The following is a 17,598-nucleotide window of genomic DNA, read 5'->3' on the forward strand; positions in this document are numbered from 1 at the left end:
AACGGTCGCCCCTCGGCGCCGGCCCCGCCCCTCCCAGGCCGCCCGTGGCGCGCCGGCGCCTGCGCAATCGCCTCCGAGCGCCCGAACCGGGATGGCGGCCGTTTTGGAGTCGCTGCTGAGAGAGGAGCTGTCGGTCGCAGCCGCCGTGCGGTGGATCGCGCACAGCGCCCAGAGTTCGGAGGTAACAGTGCCGACACGCCCCCAGCCTGGCCCGAATCTGCTTCCCACGGAGACACCACTCCTCCGGTCCCCTTCTTCTGGGGTGCCTGGCTGTCAGCCCGAGCCGAGTGCTCTCCAACTAGGGGCCGATGCCCCGGCCGCCCGCCTGCCTCAGCGCGCCCTGCAGCCCGTACTGCTCGTGGCCGCGGGCTGGCAGCTGACCCTCTCGCTCACTGCCGCTTCTTCCTCAGGATGACCCCGGGGAGGCGGCCGCGCTGAGCTCACTTCGGCCACTACGGAAGGAATTCGTTCCATTCCTGCTGAACTTCCTGAGGGAGCAGAGCAGCCGCGTCCTCCCGCAGGGCCCCCCAACCCCCGCCAAGGCCCCTGGCTCCTCCGCAGCCTTGCCAGGGAGGCCGGGGGGCCCGCCGCGGGGGGGCCGCGGAGCGCGCAGCCAGCTCTTCCCTCCGACAGAGCCTTCGAGCGCTGCCGCAGCTGAGGCCCCTTCGGCCCGCCGTGGGGGCAGGAGGCGGGGCCCGGGGCCGGCCCGCGAGCGTGGAGGCCGGGGCCCCGGGGGCCTGGAGGAGGGAGTCAGCGGGGAGAGCTTACCCTGGGCCGGAGGCCGAAGGCCCAAGAGCTCCGGCAGCCCCAGCAGCCCTAGCCTCGCGCGCTCTGACCCGCCAAACCTCAGCAACCTGGAGGAGTTCCCTCCCGTAGGCTCGGTTCCTCCGGGCTCTGCAGGGTGAGAATCAGCCTTCATCGGGGAGATGGGTGGTAGCAAGGCTCCGCTAGGGCAGTCAGTAAATTAAGGCTAGGTACTCTATAGTAGAGCGTAGTATTGGCAAGAAGGTTGGAAGAGATAACTACCATAGCGAAGCGTGTTTTGCAATGAGGCCAAGTTGTGGTGGAGATTGTGGTGGAGGGGGAGATGCTTGAAAAAGAATTTGAGAAAAACTTGTGGCTACTCCTTAGCAGGACCAAGCCTTCACGCAGGATCAACCCAACTCCGGTGAGCGAAGAGCGGTCACTCTCCAAGCCCAAGACTTGCTTCACCTCACCCCCAATCAACTGTGTCCCCAGTTCCCAACCCTCAGTCCTGGACACTAGCCCTTGGGGCCATGGCCTCCCCTCAGGGTGCAGAAGTCTCCAAGAGGAGCGGGAGATGCTCAGGAAGGAGCGGTATGGCCTTGCCGCTCCCTGGGATGTCAGCTTCCACCATAGGGGATATGCAGGGTTTCTCCATGATTGATTTGACCCCTGGGAACCCTGGGCTGTGGATGTGTTTCTGAAGGAACCTGAGGGTGGCTGTGGAGGGGAAGCTAGGCTGACTGCTCCTGACATTTTACTTTCCCCATAGTTCTAAGCAGCTGCAGCAGTCATCTGCTCCTGCCTGTCCAACCCCAGAATCAGGGTGCCCTCACCCCATGCGGACAGGAAACCTCACAGCTGAACCTGCTGACCCTGCCAGAGTGTCTTACCGCCGGCGCCTGGAGCTAGTAGCCCTTGTCTACTCTTCATGCATTGCAGGTCAGTAAGAGCAAAGGGGATTGGAATGGAGATACTTGTAGAACTATAGGGTAAAAAGATTGATAAGGTATGTAGAGCCGAACCTTGCTGGGTTCTGAATGGTGTTCAGTGTCCTGGAGGTTTGTTTTTGTTTGTTTGTTTGTTTGTTTTATCCAGAGAACCTGGTACCAAACCTCTTCTTAGAGCTTTTCTTCGTCCTTCAACTTCTTACTGCCCGGAGAATGGTGGTTGCCAAGGATAGTGACCTTGAACCAAGTCCAGGACCCATAGGTCAGTGAACCAGCCTCTTTTTGAGAAATGGGGTCTGGAAATGGAATCATTTTTAACCAGCAGCTTGGCACTGTCCTTGTAGATTCCCTGGAAAGCCCGCTGTTCCAGAGTGTCCATGATTGTGTCTTCTTTGCTGTGCAGGTTTTGGAGCATCAGTTTCAGTGAGTTTCTCCACTTGAGGCATTTGAGCCTTATTCCCATTGTCTACTTGGTTCTCTGGCTACTTGGATACATGCTTGCGCTTGACACAGATGCAGTGACCCTGGACCTTTTCCTAAATGTAACCTTGAATTTTATGTCAAGGCTATGAATTTAGCTCTTGAGAGAATCAAACTGCCCCCAGTGGTCTTGGTAGCTGACCTTTGGGTTTATGTCTAATGTTTCTGCCCTGCTCTCTTGTTCCTTGCTCCCTAAGATCTCATTTCCTTCCCCTTTGCCTTCATCATCTTTAATCCTTGGCCCATGATTTTTCCTTATGTACCTGCTCCATGGTCCAGGTAATGCGCTGTGTAGTGTGCAGGTGTCCTCTTTCCTGTTTGCAGTCTGTCTCATTCCCAGTCATTTGTGCTCTTGTCCCTATAGCATTCTTTCCCACCTGGACAAAGGGACCCTGAAGCTGTTGGCTGAGAATGAGCGGCTATTATGCTTCTCACCAGTTCTGCAAGGCCGCCTCCGAGCTGCCTATGAGGGCAGCGTTGCCAAGGTAGTGACCCCATCTTAGACATCTACTAGCCCGGACCTGACCTCTCCCAGACTCAATCCAGGAACCCCAGTTCACACCACTCTAGTGTCATATGGGCTAAAACTGGGCTGGAATATGGGAATGAACTTTTCTACACATGAACCCTGCCGGTTCAGTCCCTAATGCCACTGCCATATTTTTTAGGTCTCTCTGGCGATGCCTCCGTCTGCTCAAGCTGTCTCCTTTCAGCCAGAAACTGACAATCGTGCCAACTTTTCCAGTGACCGAGCCTTTCATACTTTTAAAAAACAGAGGTGATAAGAGAAGGGAACTTTGGGAGAGGGGTGACGCAGCATTTTCATAAAAACTAGGAGTTTGGCATGAACAGGTGGTAGGTTAGCACCAGCAGACCATTCCTAGCAAATATCATAAGGGCTGCTTAGCTTCATTCTGTTTCATGCCCATCCATGGACTTGAACCTCTGACCTTAGCAGCCTTCTCACAGGTTTGTGACTCTAGTCACAGGGTTCTCAGGCCAGATTGCCAGATCAGCTTTAACTGCCCTCAGAAGCGTGTGAAGCGTGTGGTGTCCTGCTTCCCAGATGGTAGTGTTATGTAGAGCACTTTGGAGAGGAAAGGAATGGGGTTGTGGGGTAGTCCTGGCCTCAGTTCTGAGCTATGGAAGGCATTCCTGAGAATGAGTCAGGTCAGCTGTGCCTCCGTTGATAGGCATTCCTGTGTGTCTGTCAGGGATGTATTTTATGAGGTGCTTCGAGAGTGGGAAGACCGCCACGAGGAGCCCGGCTGGGATTTTGAGAAGGGCTTGGGCAGCAGGATCAGGTAGGTGCTCAGACACTAGTCACCTTGTCTTCCTTGCTTCCAACACTGAGCAGTGTAGCAGTGCTTTGGTAGCTGATTAGAGGAAGGCTTTGCCCCACTCCTTCTAGCTCCCAGCTGTTAGCTTCTGTCCTCCTTCATCTCTCCAGTTACTGCCACCTCTGCCTCTACTCAGAAGGGATTTGTCTCTCCAGCTCCTTCCACTCAGAAATGATTTGCACATGCTCTGTGATTTCGAGTGCTTGGAACGCTCTTATTCCAGGTTGCTTGAGTTTTGGCCCAAGTCACTGGTTAGACCCTTTCTGACCTGTTTTCTCCATCATTTGGTTTGACAACACGGATCACTTTGCATACCTAGGTAACTAGAATGCAGAAAGAATATCCTCTTGTCCAGTGATCCACCATCCATGTTGGTCATAAAGCTCACAGGCACTCGGTGTAACGGAAGATGAGAGGGGTGGTATTATTCCTTGTTGGGTTAAATGTATCTCTAGCCTTGAAGGATCTCCGTGCTGAGGAAAGTGTCCCATGCCTTTTCCCACGTCCTTGTGCCAGCTCTGGCAGAGGTCTGCTCAAGTCCCTGGTAAAGGGCTGAAAGGCCCAAGGATTGGCTTGTTCTCTCAGATCTTTTTCCTCTGCTCCTCCTTCCCTCACAACTCCATCCGTGTCTCTCATTCCTCAGAGCCATGATGAGTCAACTCTCTGCAGCCTGCAGCCACAGCCATTTTGTTCGACTTTTCCAAAAACAACTTCTCCAGGTAATAGCCCAGAAGGAGATTCATCTGCAGCGGACAGTGTATATTATAGGCAGCCAGGATATGGCTGGCACTTTGGGACTGGTCAGGCAGGTGGGTGGGAAGGCCCTTGGCTGGAGGTTGAATAAGAGTTCTGCTCTCTGGGTGGTGGTTGATGTTGGGGCAGCCTGAGAGGAGCCAGAGCATGCTCTCACATGCCTGCACCCCCTGCTTCCCTGGCTTTCCTTCAGCCTCTCACGACTTCCTTGCCCTTGTCCTTTCTTGTGACAGAAAGAGCACAGGCCTAGGACTCAGACAGGTCCAGTTTCAAATCCTAGCTTTTGTGACCCTAGGCAAATGTTGAATCTTGAAGTTTCAATTTCTTCACCTGTAAAAACAAGAATATAGGTATTCCGGTTGTGGCTTAGTGAAACAAACCCAAATAGTTTCCATGAGGACACAGGTTTGATCCTTGGCCTCGCTCAATGGGTGAAGGATCTGGCATTGCCTTGAACTGTGGTGTAGGCTGGCAGCCATGGCTCTGATTCACCCCCTAGCCTGAGAACTTCCATATGCCATGAGTGCAGCCCTAAAAAGACCAAAAAAAAAAAAAAAAGAGTATAATCCAGACCTCAAAAAAATGTATTTATGACACATGATACATGGTTGGCTTCATTGCTTCCTCCTCATTTTGTTCAGTTCTTCCCAGAAAAACTTAACTGGTTTTCGGTTTCTCTCCTCTTCCCCCTGCCCTAGATGTGTCAGAGTCCTGGTGGTGCTGGGGGCACCGTCTTGGGTGAGACTCCGGATGTGTTAAATATGCTTGGAGCTGACAAGCTAGGGCGGCTGAGGCGCCTACAGGAACGGCTTGTGGCCCCTCAGAGCAGCGGGGGTCCCTGCCCACCCCCCACTTTCCCAGGCTGTCAGGGCTTCTTCAGAGACTTCATCTTAAGTGCCAGCAGGTAAAGGTCCCCTGTTACGCAAAGAATGAGGGCACATGCCAGGAAAGGTTTATGTTCGAAGAAGTTTTCTCTCCTTGGCCTGGAGCAGAACATGGTGGGGCTGGGTGATCGGGGCTCCTTCTAACCCACACCTCCTGCCTCCATGTCCCTTCTCATTCTTTAGCCCACATGGGTAACCTCATTGCTCCTTGGCCTCCCTTGTCCACCTTGCTGAGCCTTTCTGTGTGTAGCACCTCTTCTCTATTCTGGTCCTTCCTACATCTCTTCTGGTGCCTTTTCTCCCCTCTCCCCTTCATAGCTTCCAGTTTAACCAGCATCTCATGGATAGTCTTAGTTTGAAGATCCGGGAGCTCAACAGCCTTGCCCTGCCTCAGCCTGAGCCTAGTGATGAAGACGGAGAGTCAGACGTGGACTGGCAGGTTAGAAAGCAGAACAAGAGGAGTTCCCCTTGTGGCTCAGTGGGTTACAAACCCAACTAGTATCCATGAGAACACGAGTTCGATCCGTGGCGTTGCTCTCTGGGTTAAGGATCCAATGTTGCTGTGAGCTGTAGTGTAGGTCACAGATGCAGCTTGGATCCCTCGTCGCTGTGGCTGTGGTGTAGGCCAGCAGCTGCAGCTCCAATTTGACCTCTAGCCTGGGAACTTCCATATGCCACAAGTGCCGCCCTAAAAAAAGAAAGAAAGAAACCGGAACATAGGAGATGATGGGGTTCTGACCTAGTGGAGAAAGGGTATTTTCAAGAAGAAATCTGTAACAGATTTGATTTTGTTCTAGAAGCTTTATGCTTAGGACTTTTTACTTCTTGATGCCCTGTAGGGTGAACGGAGGCAATTTGCTGTGGTGCTGCTCAGCCTGAGGCTTCTGGCTAAATTTCTTGGCTTTGTGGCTTTTCTGCCATACCGGGGGCCCGAACCACCCCCGACCCGTGAGCTCCAGGACTCCATTCTGGCCCTGAGGAGCCAGGTGAATGGGGGCTCTGGTAAGGAGGGAGCTGGGAGGAGACGCAAGGCACTGGCATTAGAAGGGTCTCCCCAGCCCCCCAGAATGCCTGCTGACTGACACTGGCCCTGCAGGTGCCCCCAGCCCTAGATGTGCGGGCTCTGCTGCAACAGGGGCTACGGGCCCGCCGAGCAGTGCTCACGGTGCCCTGGCTGGTGGAGTTCCTTTCCCTCGCAGACCACATTGTCCCCATGCTGGACTATTACCGCAGCATCTTCACCCTCCTGCTGCACCTGCATCGGTGAGTAGAGAGAGGGCACAGCTTGAGCAAAGGGTACCGGGGCAATGTTGCTGAGGCTGCCATTTATGAAGAGGGTCCAGCAGCCTTTGTTTCCTGTGTGCACAGCCAGAACTGACCCTTAGGGAAGAGGCCAGGCCACAAGGAAAGACAGTGAGCGGTTAATTGCACTTTGACTGCTCCCCCACCACTTTTTAAAAATTTTATTGGAGTACAGTTGACTTAGAATGTTGTGTTAGCTTCAGGTGTACAGCACAGTGAATCAGTGATACATATATCCATTCTTTTTCAGATTCTTTTCCCATATAGGCTAACACAGAGTATTGAGTAGATTTCCCTGTGCCATACAGTAGGTCCTTGTTACTTATTGATTTTGCTTATAGTAGTGTGTCTATATCCCAGCTTCCCAATTTATCCCTCTTCTCAGTGTTGCCCTTTTGGTAACCAAAATCTTTGAGTTTTTCTGTTTTGTGAATAAGTTCTTTTATATAATATTTTATTAGATTCCACATATTAGTGAACTCCTAATGATACTTGTCTTTCTCTGACTTACTTCACTTAGTAGGATAATCTCTAGATCCATCCATATTGTTACAGATGGTATTATTTTCTTCCTTTTTAGGGCCCAGTAAAAAGCCATTGTATGTATGTACCACATCTTGATCCAGTCCTTTGTTGATGGACATTTAGGTTGCTTCCATGTCTTGGGTATTGTAAATGGTGCTACAATGAACACTGAGGTGCATGTATCTTTTTGAATTATGGTTTCCTGGTTCCCTTCAGATATATGCCCAGGATTGGGATGGCTGGGTCATATTCATATTGTAGTTCTGTTTTTTTGTTTTTTTTACTTTTTAGGGCCGCACCTGTGGCGTATGGAGGTTCCCAGGCCAGGAGTCAAATCTGGGCTGTAGCTGCTGGCCCACACCACAGCCACAGCAACACGGGATCTAAGCCATGTCTGATCCTCAACCTGCTGAGTGAGGCCAGGGATCTAACCTGCGTCCTCATGGATACTGGTCAGGTTCATTTCCACTAAGCCACGATGGGAACTCCTATATTTTGTTTTTTAAGGAACCTCCGTGATGGTTGCACCAATTTACATTCCCACCCACAGTTTAGAAGGGTTCCCTTTTCTCCACACCCTCTCCAGCATTTATTGTTTCCAGGCTTTTTTGATGATAGCCATTTGAGGGTTGTGAGGTGATCCCTCATTGTAGTTTTGATCTGCATTTCTCAAATAATTAGAATGTCGAGCGTCTTTTCATGTGCTTTTGGGTCATCTGTCTGTCTTTGGAGAAATGTCTATTTAGATCTTCTGACCATCTTTAGGATTGGGTGGTTTGGTTTTTTTGATATAAAGCTGTATGAGATTTTCATGTATTTTGGAGATTAATCCCTTGTTTGTTATTTCATTTGCAACGATTTCCTCCCATTCTGTGGGTTGTCTTTTCATTTTTTTTAAATTACTTCCTTTGCTCCTATTGGCCCAGCTAAGAGGAATACAGATCTGAGAGGGGCCGTAAGACCTGGTTGCCTGCATGACAGCAGTCCCTTCTATGTCTACTGTTGAGAATTATCTCCTCATTGATAGCTTTCTTTTATGCCATTCCATTTCTTTCTTTGCACAGACTCCGTTCACACCCTCATTTACCTTTTAGGAGCTTGGTCTTGTCAAAAGAAAGTGAAGGGGAGATGTGTTTTCTGAACAAGCTGTTGCTGCTGGCTGTCCTGGGCTGGCTTTTCCAGGTTGGTGGAGTGAGGGTCCAGATTGGGGAAGGGGGTAACTACTGTGGCTGGAGATGGAGAGAGGGAGGGTGTCTGAGTCTGAACCAGGGCAGAGCCAGAAGGTGAAGGTCCAGAGGAAGACCAGGGTTTGCCATAGTTTGAGAGGAAGGTTGCTTTGAACCTGGTGTCTAAACCCTGAAACTACAAGGTAGAAGGTGTGATGAATCTCTAAAGTGCTAACTGGAGTTTGCACTGCCCTGATCTCTTGTCAGATTCCCACAGTCCCTGAGGACCTGTTCTTTCTGGGAGATGGTCAGTTGGATGCCTTTGAGGTGAACACAGTAGTTTCAGAGCATGGCTTGGTAAGTGTGGGCATCCAGCCAGAACCACGGGAACCACAAGAGTCAAGGAGGCAGGCTGCCTGGCGTGGCCCAGCTGGAGACAAGCCAGAGTAGAGGCTAAAGTCTTATGTGATGCTCTCACCTGAGTGCCCCATTTCTGGCATGCTGGGGGGATAGGAAGCCTGCCTCCCCATCCCTGGCATGTTCTCTCCCCCAGGACAGCATGCCTGTCGTGGACCAGCACCTGCTCTACACCTGCTGCCCCTATATTGGTGAGGATACAGTCTCCCCGCCGAGGATCCCAGTCCTTGGCCTGTCCCTTCGTGAGTCCCCAAGAGGCACCCTGGGGGCCCAGCACCCTAATACATTGTTTGGTTCCTAGGCGCTCCCTGCTGCCTCATTCTCTCTACTCCACAAATGCTTAAAGTCAGGATACTTGGGAGGGTGGGATGGTTCTGGAACTAAGTGCTTGGGCTTCCCTGATGCAGGAGAGCTCCGCAAACTGCTGGCTTCATGGGTATCAGGCAGCAGTGGGCGGAGTGGGGGCTTCGTGAGGAAAATCACCCCCACCACCACCACTGGGCTGGGGGCCCAGCCTCCCCGGACCACCCAGGGGCTGCAGGTAAGGGGCAGGGTGAGGCGGGCGTCACCCAGGGGAAAGGGAAAGGGAGCACTCCACACAGTGCTCTGTCCTCCCCGCAGGCACAGCTGGCCCAAGCCTTCTTCCACAACCAGCCGCCATCCCTGCGCAGGACTGTGGAGTTTGTGGCAGAGAGAATTGGCTCTAACTGTGTCAAGCATATCAAGTGAGCCTGGGTTGAGGGTTCCAGTCTCATTTCCTTACCATTTTTCCCTTTTTAACACCTTGTTGCCAGACTGAGGAGAGTCAGCCTGAGGGTGTGGGGGAGCGGGTGATAGAGGACATCGGCCAGGCGGCAGGAGGGCCGCTAAAATTGCTAATGTTCTTAGAAGTTAGTTCTGACTAGGCTTCCTTGAATTTGCAGCTCCTTTCCTGTTCAGCTTTTCCAACAACCTCCAAACTTTGCTGTTCCTGCTGTAGGGCCACACTGGTAGCAGATCTGGTGCGCCAGGCAGAGTCGCTTCTTCAGGAGCAGCTGGTGACGCAGGGACGAGAAGGGGGAGACCCAGCCCAGCTGTTGGAGATCTTGTGTTCCCAGCTGTGCCCCCACGGGGCCCAGGCATTGACCCTGGGGCGGGAGTAAGGCGCCAGTCTGTTTGGACCTTCATCGCCACTCCCCTCTTCGCTTTTACTCTCCTGTCCCTTTGCCCTCATTATACTCCTCCTTTATTTCATGTCTTCTCCCCACCCTGCTTTTTTCATTCTTTTTTTGCCCGCTCTGTAGGCTCTTACCTTGGGTTTGGGAGGTTTTAGGACCCGAAGTCCAGAGTGGTATTGGAAGAGCCTGTGGTTGGGTATCCATTCCCCCAGCATCCGGGGTGGGGTAGGAGGGCTGAGTGCCTCCCCTGAGGCAGAGCCCTCCTGGCAGGGGTGGTTGGTGCACTCAGGACATCTCCTTCTCTGAGCCAGGCAGACATATCTAGACATCAGCAACCTTTGTCTCTTTTTAGGTTCTGCCAAAAGAAGAGCCCAGGTGCCGTGCAGGCATTGCTCCCTGAGGAGACCCCGGCAGCCGTACGTAGGAAGGAGTCCTGTGTGTGTGTGTGTGTGTGTGTGTGTGTGTGTGTGTGTGTGAGAGAGAGAGAGAGCGCGCGCGGGCGAGAGAGAGCTTGTGAGGCTTCTGGGGCAGGTGGGTCAGTCCTGGGCTTGGACACTCATCGTTGTCCCTGACCAGCCCCTGACTCTGCAGTCCTCCTGTGTCACAGGTTCTGAGCAGTGCAGAGAATATTGCCGTGGGGCTTGCAACAGAGAAAGCCTGTGCTTGGCTGTCAGCCAACATCACAGGTAAGGGCCAGGCAAGTTTTTCAGGAGTGGGTTGACAGGAAGGCGGAGGCCACCAGGGGAGACAAGACTCAGAGCCAGTTGGACATGGGGAAGGCATAGGTTTGCATGGTGGGCTATTCAGAGCTGTTTCGGTGATGTCTCTTCTGTCCTCCCTCTGACTTGCAGCACTGATCAGGAGGGAGGTGAAGGCAGCTGTGAGTCGCACACTTCGAGCCCAGGGTCCTGAGTCGGCCACCCGGGGGGAGCGGAGGGGCTGCTCCCGTGCCTGTGAGCACCATGCTCCCCTCCCCTCCCACCTCATCTCCGAGATAAAAGTACACAGCTCCCTACTCCCTTTGGCTCCCCTCCCTCTCCTTGCTCTTTTCCTGGCCTCCTTCCTTTCTCCCTCAGCTCCAGTATTTGTGTGGCAGTTTTCTGTGTTATTCAGCTAGTTCCCATTTTATTCATGACTGAGTGGAATTAGGTAGGGCAGAACAGAATTGAATGGTTTTAGTAATTGTTCTCTGAGTTTTGTATTTGAATCACCCAAAAGGGTGAAAAGGAAAAATGGCAGAGCTGAGTGATGGGGCAGAGTCCGAAACTAGTTCTCTCTGGCCCAGGTCAGGGGTAGTAGTGTCAGAAAATAAAAGATTGGGAGTTCCCGCCATGGCTCAGTGGTTAACAAATCCGACTAGGAACCATGAGGTTGGGGGTTTGATCCCTGGCCTCGCTCAGTGAGTTAAGGATCTGGCGTTGCCGTGAGCTGTGGTGTAGGTTGCAGACGCAGCTCGGATCCCGTGTTGCTGTGGCTCTGGCGTAGGCCGGTGGCTACAGCTCCGATTGGACCTCTAGCCTGGGAACCTCCATATGCTGCGGGAGCGGCCCAAGAAATGACAAAAAGACAAAAAAAAAAAAAGGAAAATAAAAGATTGGACTAGGGACTAAGAAGGTACAGCTAAAATTTAGAGTCTGTAAGAGGGAGAAGAAAACTCTCCCTAGCCGTTACTGGTTTTGTATATACAGAGGATTTCTGTACTGAAACCTCAGCTCTCCTGAGAAGATGAACAGAATACCATAAAGGACAGCAAATATCATATGTACAAAGTAGGACAGTTCCCCTAAATGCTTTCGGCGTAAGATGCCCTCTGGGAATTAGCTGTGTACGTCTTTGTCCCAAGACGAATAACACCTCCCGAGTTCTCTGGCAGTATGTCGTCCCTCGGCTTACCTGCTCCATCTCGTTCCTCTGTTGTCCACTTGGTTGCTTCTCCCAGCTGTGCTGTCCTGCCCGAGCCCCAAGTCTAAAGGCACCTTGGCCCAGTCACTCAACCCCAGGGCCCGGTCTTCCTTTTCCTTCCGCCTCTTTCCACTGGCTGATCCCTACCCCAAGGCACATTCTCTGTGGCCTCCTAGGCCATAGCCTGGCCTGAAGCCTTACTCTGCTCCCACCCCTACTTTCTCCAGGATGTGCTCTCTCTGGCCGTGGGGCCCCGGGACCCTGAGGAGGGAGTTTCCCCAGAGCATCTGGAGCGGCTCCTAGGCCAGCTGGGCGAGACGCTGCAGTGCCGCCAGGTGAGACGTGGCAGGATGCTCTTCCTGTAGACCCTTGTCCAGTGCCTATAACCAGAGCCGCATTGGCTCTGGGCCGCTGCTCTAAGGATAGCGCTAATGTCCAGGGTCTCCCTGCTTTTCCCCCACAGTTCCTGTGCCCACCTGCTGAGCAGCATCTGGCAAAGTGCTCTGTGGAGTTAGCGTCCCTCCTTGGTATGGCTCCTTTTTATCACATCACTCTGTTGCCAGATCCCCCAGTTCTCAGGGTTGGGTACGGGCAAGATTAGAAAATGGAGCTTTCTTCTGCTCTTCTTCCTCTCACGGGCTGACCACATAACCCTGTCTCCATTACTTAAAGCTTGGTTTTCCTCTCTTCCTGTAGTTGCAGATCAAATTCCTGTCCTGGGCCCCCCGGCACAACACCGGCTAGAGAGAGGGCAGGCTCGAAGGCTCCTGCTCATGCTGCTTTCCCTGTGGAAGGATGACTTCCAGGTGCCAGTTCCGCTGCAGCTGCTGCTGAGCCCAAGAAATGTGGGCCTTCTGGCAGACACTCGGCCGAGGGAGGTGAGCCAGAGAAGTGGTCGGCTGGGAGCAGGGAGGCTTCAGTCATGTTTTATACCCACCACCCTCACCTCAAATGCAATCAGCTGGTTTGGGGGCTGTGTTTATTTTCTCCTCCATGCTCAGACTTTATCTTGTCTCTACCTCCTCCCGCCCCAAAGCTCTGTCCTGCCTGTCAGGGTCACTGTGCAGTCCTCCCGGACGCCCTAACCCCCTCCTCTCTGTGTGTTGCAGTGGGACCTGCTGCTGTTCTTGCTCCGGGAGCTGGTGGAGAAGGGTCTCATGGGACGGATGGAGATAGAGGCCTGCCTGGGCGGCCTCCATGAGGCCCAGTGGCCGGGGGTAAGGACTCCTCGTCTCCTCCTACCTGGAGAGAGAACAGGTGTCATTCTTAGGGAGCTTCCTACTGCTCAGTGGACTGTCAGGTGTCTTGAGGCCCACCCTGAAACAGAGTGGCTGCTGTGGGGGGCCTCCTGCACATTTAAGTGGCTATTGCATGAAGGACTGTGTCCATGGAGGAGGGCAAGGCAGGGAGTTAGAAAGCAACATGGCCTAGGGAGGGTGCGTTTTTTAAATCAGAATAAGCTGGATTTTAATTTCAGCTCATCCTTAATATTATTGTGATTCGGGGCAAGGTAATTCATCCATAACATGGGAATAACTTACACCTTCTAGGGTTTTTCATGAAGAGAGAACGTGCATATGAAGTACTCACCAGGTGATTCTGAGTCTGAGCCTCCGATGCATTCACTCTCCCTGCCAGAACTTGAATGTCCTAGAGTGCTAATGGGACAAGGTCTCAAGTCCATTTCACTGTAGGAGGCAGTTGGGAAAAAATAAAATAGCTAGAGATATTTGGGATTGATTTTTAGTAGAAAGGGTGAAGTATCCTTTTCTGTCATCTTTGTGCTTTTTCCAGGATTTTGTTGAAGAATTAGCAACACTCTTCAACCTGTTTCCAGCTGAGCCTCAAGTGCCAGAGCCCCAGCTGAGAGCTTGTGAGTTGGTGCAGCCAAACCGGGGGACTCTGCTGGCCCAGAGCTAGGGCTGGGAAGTAGCCCTACCTTGGGCATCTCACCAGAGCGCTGGAACCCAGCCTGACTGTGCCTCAAGACAAGGCCCCAGAGCCACTCCAAGTGCCCACTGTGACCCTTGCTGGTGTGGGAGTAGCTAAGTCTGTTGTCAGGCTTCCTGTTTCCACGTGAAGGGAGAGGGTGGCTGCCTGGCATCCCGCTGACTGCAGGCTTGCCATCCCAAGTCCCAGAGGAAGGAGGGGTCACCTGATTCAGGATTATAGTGGAAAAGCCTAGAGACTCCAGCCCTGGAGCAGAAGAGTTGGCATTTACAACTTGGATACTAAATGAAATGATGTGGGGAGGCTCCTGTGAGCACCACTTGCTGCTATCCTAGCACCTCTTAGAGCTCTGTGATTTGGGAAATCATGACAGAGGCAAGTGACTTGAATGATTAAGTTCAAACATGAATCTTGGGAGTCGGAGTCTGTTTTACCACCAGGAGCTGGACTGCCATCTCCTTAAAAATGTACAACAGATAAGGTGGGGCTCGCCTGGCGGAAACCCACCTTTTACCCTGCACGCCGCCTGCCTTCAGCCCCGTGCAGGTAGTCACTCTTGACTCTAGCTCCATCCAGGGGCCAAGCACAGGCAGAACATTAGTGCTTTTTAAAATAAACTGTTTTCTGTACCAAGGGCTTCATGTCTAGTTATTTTCACCTTACTCTTCCCTGAGGAAGGTGGCGAAGTGGCAGGTGGATGTTGACAAGGTCGAGCTGGCCCACTTAGCAGTGCCTAGGTGTTCCATCATGTGAGCCTGGAGCCCTGGTTACCTCGCTGCCAGCAGTCTTGATTTCTGTGCTACTTCCTGTGAAGGTTTAGGATAATGTGCACAACTCCTACTTACCGGATGCCTTACCAGCTTACCAGCTCTCATGAGTCTTATTTTCTTTGGGGCTGAGGTGTTTAATTTTTCTACATGTCAATAAACCATGCACTTATTTTGACTAAGAAAGCACTAGCTTGATAATGTGCATTCACTCCTGTAAAATTAATGGTCTTTCTACTTTGGCAGTGTGTAAGAGGTTCAGGCTTTGTCACGGGAGGGACAAGGGTACTCAGTGAATCTTCCTAAAGTGCACACCCTGCACAATCTGTGTGTGTGTGTGTGTGTGTGTGTGTGTGTGTATTATGGGGAAAATTCCCAGCTATCAAAGAGATCTTCAACCCAAGGAAGGGGAGGTTAGATGCTCGGGGCCTAGAGAGGTCTGCTGTGACTTTGGTAAAGCTCTTAACTCACAATAGGTCCAGTCAGCACAGAAAGTTAAAAATGGGGGTGTGTCACACAACTTTGTAGTCATGCTTCTGCCCAGTCAGGCTGCAACTTCCCCGTCCCCTCAGCTTGTCCATCACTCCTTAAGTTTTTGCATCTGAACCTTTTTTCTTCATTTTCAAAGGCCTTTATCTGAAAGTTCTAAATGCCTGGGAGCCAAAACAGTTTTAAGAAATGCTTTTATCTTTCTGCACCCATCAGGCTGAACAAAAGCACTGTCCCAGGAAGCTGAGCCCTGCAGGAAGCAGCAGCTACTTCACAGACACCCAGCCTCACAGGAGGTGGGACCAGCAGCGCAGGCCTGTTGCAGGAAGCAATGCTGGCTTGTGTGAACCTTAAAGGCCTACTTCAGGCAAGCAGTGAGATACCTTAGGAATTACAGAGACAGGCAGCTAATGAAGTAGTGAACTCATCAGTTTTTAGGTTCCTTTCCACATACCTGCTACTAGTTGTCTAAAACAGTGGTTTTCAAAGGGTGGTCCCCAGACCAGCAACCTCAGGATCGCCTGGGACTTCCTAGAAATACAAACGTAGGGGCCAGCCTGGGGTGTAACAAGTCCCTCAGGTGATTCTGGTGCACAATAAAGTCTGAGGAAACAACCTGACTTTGGAGCTCCCGACTAGTATCCATGAGGACTCAGGTTCCATCCCTGGCCTCGCTCGGTGGGTTAAGGATCCGGTGTTGCCATGAGCTGTGGCGTAGGACACAGACGTGGCTCAGATCTGGCGTGGTTGTGGTGTAGGCCTGCAGCTACAGCTCCCATTTGACTCCTAGCCTGGGAACCTCCATATGCTGCAGCTACATGTTCAGATTCCTACTGCAGGCTCTGCCTCAGAAGCCCCAGAGGTGCATAACTGTTATAGACCTTCCTTCCAGGGGACTGTGGTCACCACTGAGTGTGGCAGTGACTCTTCTGTCTCATGTTCATATTTGGGCTACAGCTGGCCATGGCTGGGCAACTAATCTGGTTGCTATTTATGTTCAAAGCAGTACTGAGCTCATAGGAAACACTTGGTACATATGTGTAAACTCTTAGAGCTTGAAACTGGGCCCTGAGCAGTTATTGCCATCATAATCTCCAGGCTGAATTCTGAGCTCAAATGACACACTTAGGCTCTCCCAGGGCAGTCTTCACTTGAATAAAAGTACACAAGTGTTCTGACCTTTTCTATCAATGGTCTTAGGAAGAGATTTATATGAAAAGAGATAGGAGTACATAAATAGGGTGTTAAATATATCAAGTGGTACCAAAAAAAATTAACCAGAAAAATAAGTTTAAAAGCAATTAAAAAAAAAAACCTTTAGTAATATATAAATAACTTAATATGAGGTAAGAAAAAAAAATCCTGCAAACACTTAGAAAAATAAATCTCTGCTGTACTATTCAGAAATTTACCATCCCACCACATCTCAATCCCATATGGTCACACTCCTCCACCAAAGATTCCAGGCACAGGAACTGAAGCTGAGAAGCTCTCCCGTCCCCACATTCCCAGGTAACCACACAGAATATTCAAAGCTCAAGATCAGCCAGGCCAAGGTACAAGAAAACGACCCATTCTCCATCCCATCCTAGAAGTGGCTACAGCAGTCTGTGGAACAAGAGACAACCAAAGCCTGGGACCAAGGCTCTGAGGGAGGTAAGGAATGAAACTGAGAGGTTCCTCTTAACAAATTACTTACCTCTTCTAGGAGGTACATGAGCTTCCCACCTGCCTTCACAGGACAATTTTTATCTCTCAGAGGAGAGGTGTCCTTCCATCCCCAGCCCTCCTCAAAGAGCTAGGCCCCCACCCTGACCCCACATCTATCCGACCAGCTTTTACAGTGGCCTTCCCACCCTCCTGAGCTCTGGAGTGATGGCTCCATGACAGAGCATGGCTCAGGACTCCCGACTCAGACAAAGATCCAGACAACCGTCCCCTCCTGCAAGGGAAAGGTAGAGGGGGCAAAGCAAAATCAATTATAAAGCATTTGGTAAAAATTCAAGGAGGACAAACATTCTAAATCAGTGTTCTGGTTTGTGCAGCTGTTTTTTAGAACTGTTTTCCTGTTTTGCTATTTCCTAACACTCCATCCCACAGTGGAGCTGAACGCTGAAGGCAGATGCTGAGCAGGGTCTCGCCAGTGGCCACTCACTTCCCTACCAACCCGAGGGCTGCACCAAACTAAGGCAGCACCGAGGCAGAGCACTGCAGTCCCCCAGCTCTCCTGGCTGGGCCCGGTCCTGATCCTCGCGTGGCCTGTCTGCCACAGGGTCCCAGAGACGGGAAAGAAAGGTGAGAAATCCGAAAAGGTGAGTTGAGCTTCATTCACTCTGGACGGCCACGGCCAGGAGCTCAGGCCCCTCATACTGCAGAGGTGCCAGAGTGACGGGGTTTCAATGGCAGCTCGGGGCTGAGTGCTGTCTGCCACAGCGGGTAGTCTCAGCTCCTGCCTCAGGACACAGAGTCCTGAGAGCTGCCGCAGTGTCCCGGGGGCGTCCTGGAGCACCATCTTGACAGTGAGATGCTAACTACCAAGGAAGGAAGCCAGTCTGGCTATAACCAGTGGCTGCTGTTTGATGAAGGCACTTAGGACCTGAGGGGGAAATCCTGGAGCACCAAGTTCTACCTGAAATAAAGCAAAGAGGGAAGAGTTAAAGGGGCAAACAGACCTGAGAATGCACCCCAGGGCATGCTTCAGCTGTAAAGGAGCCACCCCTTGTGTGCTGCCACAGGGAAGCACTGAACTGAAATGTCTACAGCCCTGCTCCC

The 17,598-nt window shown here is 51.8% G+C and overlaps 2 protein-coding genes across 23 annotated transcripts in view; one reads left to right on the forward strand and one right to left on the reverse strand.

The window, feature by feature from the left end:
• Window positions 1–65: 65 nt before the first annotated feature.
• CDAN1 (codanin 1) lies at window positions 66–14,199 on the forward strand. 7 transcript variants are annotated; one of them, XR_014813212.1, is made up of 28 exons: window positions 66–181; window positions 411–901; window positions 1,132–1,338; window positions 1,517–1,686; window positions 1,843–1,956; window positions 2,039–2,117; window positions 2,539–2,659; window positions 2,843–2,952; window positions 3,389–3,478; window positions 4,158–4,233; window positions 4,966–5,171; window positions 5,470–5,590; window positions 5,991–6,153; window positions 6,248–6,414; window positions 8,073–8,160; window positions 8,412–8,501; window positions 8,698–8,752; window positions 8,969–9,102; window positions 9,183–9,286; window positions 9,541–9,699; window positions 10,071–10,134; window positions 10,326–10,404; window positions 10,570–10,671; window positions 11,848–11,955; window positions 12,084–12,147; window positions 12,317–12,498; window positions 12,730–12,837; window positions 13,415–14,199. XR_014813212.1 is itself a non-coding variant. In XM_084973222.1 (28 exons), the coding sequence occupies exons 1-28, from the start codon at window positions 92–94 to the stop codon at window positions 13,538–13,540; spliced, it is 3,699 nt and encodes a 1,232-aa protein (XP_084829348.1). In that variant the 5' UTR covers window positions 66–91; the 3' UTR covers window positions 13,541–14,199. The 7 variants fall into 7 exon arrangements, 3 of the variants coding, with proteins under 3 accessions (XP_084829348.1, XP_020952813.2, XP_084829366.1); XR_014813208.1 differs by having other exon boundaries at window positions 5,991–6,137; XR_014813217.1 differs by having other exon boundaries at window positions 1,135–1,338.
• A 1,807-nt stretch (window positions 14,200–16,006) lies between these two features.
• STARD9 (StAR related lipid transfer domain containing 9) overlaps window positions 16,007–17,598 on the reverse strand; it is a 151,585-nt gene continuing 149,993 nt past the window's right edge. For all 16 annotated transcript variants that reach the window (XR_014812775.1, XR_014812769.1, XM_084972630.1 and 13 more), the window contains one exon: window positions 16,007–17,455. Coding sequence is in view for 14 of the 16 variants with exons in the window: in XM_084972630.1 (XP_084828756.1) it covers window positions 17,354–17,455 (102 nt within the window). In the remaining 2 variants the exon portion in view is untranslated. The remainder of the gene's footprint in view (window positions 17,456–17,598) is intronic.

The sequence above is a fragment of the Sus scrofa genome, chromosome 1 (genome assembly GCF_054392235.1).
Source record: "Sus scrofa isolate SSC_HxYL_T2T_F1_AM1 chromosome 1, Sscrofa_HxYL_maternal_Yorkshire_Landrace_v2.0, whole genome shotgun sequence".
Lineage (NCBI taxonomy): Eukaryota > Metazoa > Chordata > Mammalia > Artiodactyla > Suidae > Sus > Sus scrofa.

What these genes read in the sequence shown, in the direction of transcription:
- CDAN1 (XM_084973222.1), top strand. Translation starts at nt 92, where the DNA reads ATGGCGGCCGTTTTGGAGTCGCTGCTGAGAGAGGAGCTGTCGGTCGCA. An exon ending in GGCTTGGGCAGCAGGATCAG is followed by an intron (nt 3,479 to 4,157) that starts GTAGGTGCTCAG and finishes CTCATTCCTCAG; the next exon opens with AGCCATGATGAGTCAACTCT. An exon ending in CACCTGCTGCCCCTATATTG is followed by an intron (nt 8,753 to 8,968) that starts GTGAGGATACAG and finishes TCCCTGATGCAG; the next exon opens with GAGAGCTCCGCAAACTGCTG.